At 33.0% G+C, this 6,301-nt stretch overlaps 1 protein-coding gene across 1 annotated transcript; it reads right to left on the minus strand.

Annotated features, from left to right (window-relative positions):
- Positions 1 to 663: 663 nt before the first annotated feature.
- Positions 664 to 5,014, minus strand: LOC142614657 (putative jasmonic acid carboxyl methyltransferase 1). Its single transcript, XM_075787215.1, has 4 exons — positions 4,889 to 5,014; positions 3,885 to 4,292; positions 1,177 to 1,431; positions 664 to 1,055 (listed from the first exon to the last, which is right to left on the minus strand). Exons 1-4 carry the CDS (start codon positions 5,012 to 5,014, stop codon positions 693 to 695), a joined length of 1,152 nt encoding a protein of 383 aa, XP_075643330.1. The 3' UTR covers positions 664 to 692.
- Between the last annotated feature and the right edge of the window lie 1,287 nt (positions 5,015 to 6,301).

Here is a 6,301-nt window from a genome sequence, read left to right on the forward strand (position 1 = left end):
CACAACAACTATTAAAATAAAAGGATAAGAATATCTTTTACTTATTCTTTCCGCAACCTTCCCTCTCCTTATCTCATCTCTCTACTACCTCATACCCTTCCTCTTCTCTCTTCTCTCGTTTACTTTTATGTATGAAAGTGATAATATTGTAGCTTATTTCCAAAATCTTTAGTTCTTCATGTCTTGTCTCTTTCTACTTTTAAGTAGAAATCTTATGTAATAAGAAGGTTTTTTTTTATTATAAAAGGAATATTGGTTAATTGTACCATAGTTCTTGTGACTCCCCATTTCTCACAATCAGTGGAAACTCAGCAAACATTGCCTTTCCCCTTCTTCTCAAGATAATTGATCTCTTTTTTTTTTTAGATTCATTGCAAGGAAATAAGCATTAAGAACACTATAATTTAACATTGTAACAACTTACAATGATCACAAGGTAAACTAGGCAAAATCATACACACAAAATATTTGGTACTGACTACATAGTACACAACCATACACACATAAAATACAACACTTAGTTTACTATGCAGAGTCATAGACTCATGGCATAGCTACAAGCATACAAGAAATAGTTTATTAAAAACAAAGCCAGACTAGGCAAAAGTATAACATCTTGTAACTAGTCCAACAAGATGATGCGTCTCAATTTGCATCTTATTTATTCAAGATACATTGTTTCATGGAATTATTCATTTCCTTGCCATTGAAATTACAATGTTGAAATTCTTTATCTTCTCCATGGAAAGATGCTCACCAATACGCTCTGTGCACCTCTCAAATAAATCATCTATAATTGCCTCTCCAAAGTGATCAGCAAGCAAGGATTCTGAAATCGCTCTAATGCAATGTGACACATTTTGTCCACATGTAAACTTGTTGAACACGTAATTTTTGTTTTCATCGTTGTCATTGACATCCAAATTGACTTCAAATGTTTCCAGTCGATCAATAACAAAGGATCCCTCTTTTTCAACAATGGTTTTTACTTCTTCGATGAAAGGATTGTAGTAAGGCAAATTGAACGTATCAATATTAGCCTCTTCAATCAGCCCCTATACACATAATATTGTGGCCATTATTTTACTTTTTAAGTGAGATAACAAAACATAAAATTATCCCTTAATTAGAAGAATTTATTTTAAACTTTAATTATCAAAAGGTTAAAGAACTAACTTCAGCAGCCATGTCAAGGAGACACTTTGCTAGCAGCTCCCAAACGAGGCAACAATCTCTACTAGTGGGATCTTTGATACTCCTACCAATAAAGGTTAGAATCATTTGTCCTCCAAGTTTTATTTCATCAGCACGAGAGCGAAGTAAAAGTGAGAAATCACTCTGAAATTGCTCCAAGTATGCCTCGAATACATTGTGAGGGCTTGTCTTCCCCATGTATATGTTCCCCTTATTATTGTTAATCCCTTGAGGTACCTAATAATTATAAAATAAAAAAAATTAATGAAATGAGAGAAAATGCCATTACCAAAATGAATTATGAAAATTTGGGTATGAATTTTCTCATCTGTACACTTTGTGTGCATTATAAAATTGATAATTATTTGTTTAAATGTGACAATATATTCTCATATTCTACAAATAGTAAAAATTACTTAGCACTTCGTATGAGCATCACAAATCAGATCAAAATCCTGTCCATTTCACGTAAAATGGAAGGGAAAATGAAGGAATGATTTATTTATTTACTTATTTTTTTGTGGATGAAATGAACAATAGAATGCAATATGATTTTTGGTGGAACTATCCATTAATCAAAGAAAAATTACCTTTTCTTTTCTACTTAATAAGTACATAACCACCGTTCACCCTTAGTGCAGTGGTTGCTCAATAAATATAAGTACTTGTGGGGTGTGGAGGGCAAAGACCGGAGTTTAAGTCTCCAAGAAGGAGTTTCACACACATATACACTTAGATTAGGCTAGAGTAGAATTTCTATCTTGTATAAAAAAGTACATAATGTAACCCCAAGGAGTTAGCTTAGTGGTTCTTAAGGCTTATGATATCCATGAGATCCTAGGTTCGAAACCTCTTACCAACACCTTGAGGCCACCCCCATGAAATTCCTCCCTATATATTTGAAAAGGTTTAGATATTCTCGTTTGTTAAAAAAAAAAAATAGTACATAATATTAAGTAGTAATTATGTTTTATTTTTCATTTATTTATAACATTCCTAATACAATCAAGGGGGAATATCACAATCCTTAATGTGCCACCAGCAAAACCCTTTTGCATGATAGTATTTCAACCTATGATGTTTGCTGCATGTTAATTGTTATTTATCATTAGGTTAAGACATTAATCGGGTTTTGGTGTAAGCAAGAGTTAAACCTTAAATCTTTTGTTTAACAACAATGAACTTTACTAGTTAAACTAATTGAGACCTACAACTAAACTACTATATTGAATGAATTACCTGCTAGATGTATACCTAGTAGGAAGTGTAGAGGATGTTGTACAACCAAGTCCATGGCGGCTAAATATTTTTATTGTTAGGTGCTCAAGGATGTGGAGCCTATTTTGAATCGTATCTTTTTGAAGCACGGTTTTTTTAAGCCACATTTTTTTAAAGGTACATCTTTTTCTAACCAATCATTTTCAAAAAGTCAAAAAAAAAAAAAAATTGTGCCAAAAAAACACGTAAATAAATGTTTCTTAAGCATGGCAATTTGTGAATAAGTGGATCACTAAGGGCTTGTTTGGTTTGTGTTGAGGTTGTATTCATTTTCTATTTTTATTTTCTGTACTCATTTTCTATACTCAAATCTTGTACTAATTTTTGTTTCCATCTATTTTTTTTTATTTGGTATCATGTTCTACTTTTTCTTCCCCTTCATTTTTTTTTATAACAACTACCAACAAATAGAGAGAGATACATATAAAACTGAATACAAATACAAAGTCAAATAAATTTTTTAGTGGTGGGTTCCACAAAAACTGAAAATAAATATAATATACACAACTTTTTTGCTCAAACCAAATAGATCTTAAGGCTGCCTTGATAGGCTTTTATGATTTGGGAAGTGTTGATCTTGACATGACAGTGAGAAGAGAAGGTTCAAAGTATATTTGACAAAAAAGTGGAAAGCTTTGATCTTGACAAAACATGTGCAGGCAGATGTTTTTCGTGTGACAGTTTGAGATACAAAACCAACATCTCAAACGTACCAATGAACAGAGAGACTTTCAAACATCAACACATAAGAAGTTCATGAAGTAGAAAAGTACTCGGAGGCAATAAAGAAATTGCATGAAATTTTATTGAAAATGGTAAACTCCTTTTATGGTGGATTACCTTAGTTGGCGTATGTTACCTTTGTAGTGGTTTTTCCTTCACAAAGTTCTATCAGTTTTTCACTTTTTCGCTGTATTGTATATATGCTCTTGTCGCTTTTATAATCTTACTTCTTGATATGGCAGCTGATTTTGTGGTTAAGTTGATAATATTGTGGATCATATAATTGAGTTAAATTAGTAATTAATCAATGTAATGTTTTTAGTTTTTGATATATTTCAAGTAGGGAAGGGGATTCGATCTTTTAGATATCTCCATTGAACCTCATTGACCAATTGCAATTCAACGGAGAAAATATTAAAATAGCATTAATTTTCAAACAATATAGTTAGTAGTTCAGTTTTACAAACTATATTTTTTACTAGCATCTCGAGTCTTAAAGAGTCGATTTTGGGGGTATAAATCGACTCTTTAATGCTCGATTTTTATGGTCTGTTACTGTCTGATGTGGCATTTTTTCCACGTGGCGACTACTTGGAAATCGAGTCTCTAAGACTCGATTTACAAGCCAAATGAAATTTGCTCTAACTCCAAAAAAAAAAAAAAAAAAAAAGACCAGGCAGTGCGCTGACCTTAGAGAGCCAATGCACACTATAAGAAGAATGAACAAAATCCAGGCTTTTGCTAGGAAAGAGCCTGCCATAGAAAGACCCTGGCATTCCCGCTATGAAACATGGCCCTACTTCGTTGCCTTTCTCCTTCTTCAACATAGCATAAAAGTCTGGCAGTAATTTGAAATCAGTGTTGAAATCATTACTTGGAAGGTCATTTAGAAACACTGTGAGCTCAGGAGGAGAGTGTCCAGTTTCTCGGCACAGTCCGACTATGGCATCAATCATTTCGTAGGTAACTATAAGTGTGTTGGGTCCTGAAGAGCAGCCCAAGTCTGCTACGGAAAAATATCGAGGAAAGTTTTCCTTGCTATATAAAGCTCTGACAGTGCCCTCCAACACTGGTCTCACCTTGGAAATCACTGTTTTCTGAGAGATCACGCAAGATGGAAAATCATTTTTTTAACTACTACACAAACATACAATCATAAATGTGAACACTTTTTTTAGCTTTGGAAACAAGTTTCTGTTGTGTGTTGAAAAACATTTAATGGTACAAATAATGTTAGTACCACGACAAAACTCACAACTTCCTTACTTAGTGAATTGTGGCAGAAGTTATAGATTTTGTCATGATACTAGCATTCTTCTTAATGGTACGTACACTATAAATATTGATCATCATGGCTAGCTCTAACATGCATGGCTACATAGGAAACTCTCTCTAAATAGTTGATTCCATAAAAAGAGAAAGGGAAATTAAGAGTCCGTTTGGATACAGTTGAAAACTGAAAATATTATAGCAAAATAATTTTTAAATGTGTGAATAGTATTACGGGACCCATTTTTAATAAATAAGTTGCTGAAAAGTGCGCGCACAGTGCATGCATAGTGCACGCACAATGCCTTTGTCCCCTGATGCCTGAAACATAGTGGAATAAAAAAATAAAAAAGCTGGGAAACGCTGAACGCGTCCAGCGTTCAGCTGTATCCAAACCAAGCCTAAGTGAGAGTGAGAAAATTACTTGAAGCGCTGAGTTAAGGGAATAGCTATTTTCTCCTACTCCCGATGTCATGTGAAGAACCTTCTCCACCTGCAAGACATGGCCATGTCCGTGTTCAAGGATTGAATTATGGGTGTAGCTATCCATGTCTTCCCCGTGTAGTAATTGCTCTATTTAACCTGTATTTATAGGAGTTAGCGATGCTTCTACTGCATGGATTGAAATATATTTATATTAAAAAATAGAAAATAAAGTTCATTTTGCACGAGGTGACCCAAAGGGCCTCAGGCCCCACGGGCAGTGGCGGCTCCAGGACATATTTAGAGGGGTCAATTAGAAGATACATTTTGGGTAAAAAAAAAGTGAGTCTTGCAGTCTGTGATATTTTTATTACAAAATTTTTCAAAGTACATACTAGCAAGAGAGTAAAAGATGAGAAGTGTTATATCTACAATATTTTCACAACACTTTTCCAACAAATTTTAGGTTATACATTTTTATTAGTTCTAATTTAAACTCACTACTGAAACTACTTTTTTTCCCATCAGTAACAGCTAGTAACAATTAGTCACTTAAGCTTTGTTGTGAGCGTATTATGAACATAGCGTTTCTCATATAGGATAAATTATAAGTTTATTGCATATTGTTTATTAATATGGTGAAGATACTAATTATTATTGTTAAGATTAAATATTGGAAATCACCTATTGTTTGTAAATACAATCAACATATGAGTTATTGTTGTTAAGTGAACTCCAAGCGAGATCTGAATACAATAAAATTTTATGTATTAGTTTATTTTAAATTTGTTAAGATCTAAATGATTTTTTTAAGATTTAAGATAAACAAATTTATACTTTTGTTGCTAGGTTTACTATTTTTCCTTCATATTTTAGATCAAATTGGTTTGTTATTGGGGTTTTTTTTGGGGGGGGGGGGGGTTTAAAAAGACCAAGATGTTGTCAACATGATCATATTCAAGTTTATTTCAGCTAAATTAAAAAAAAATTTGGTCTAAGGGGTTCAAAATTTATTTTAGGAGGCTTAAATAAAAAAAAATTATATATAAATTTTCTTTTTGGCCCAGCTCAGGGGGTTTAACTTAGGGGGTTCATTTGAACTCCCTGAACTGTACCTAGAGCCGCTCGTGCCCTCGGGCCTAATGGAAAATACTCCAAACTGTAGACTAGGCCCTCTTGTCCAAATAATAATTTTATTATTATTTTATTTTTGAGTCAGTTAATCTGTGCACAATAGTTATTATTTGAATAGTGTGTTTGTTCACTAACGTATATAAATTCATAGTCTCTCGTTAATGAAATCTCATTAATGAAAACTAATTTTTCTAGAAAAAACTCTCCCAAGAGAGAAAATATTTTGTGTATTCATTTGAGTCAAAGAGAGAGAAAGAGACATAGAGTAGTCAACAGAGCA

The sequence above is a fragment of the Castanea sativa genome, chromosome 11, assembly GCF_040712315.1.
Source record: "Castanea sativa cultivar Marrone di Chiusa Pesio chromosome 11, ASM4071231v1".
Classification (NCBI taxonomy): Eukaryota; Viridiplantae; Streptophyta; class Magnoliopsida; order Fagales; family Fagaceae; genus Castanea; species Castanea sativa.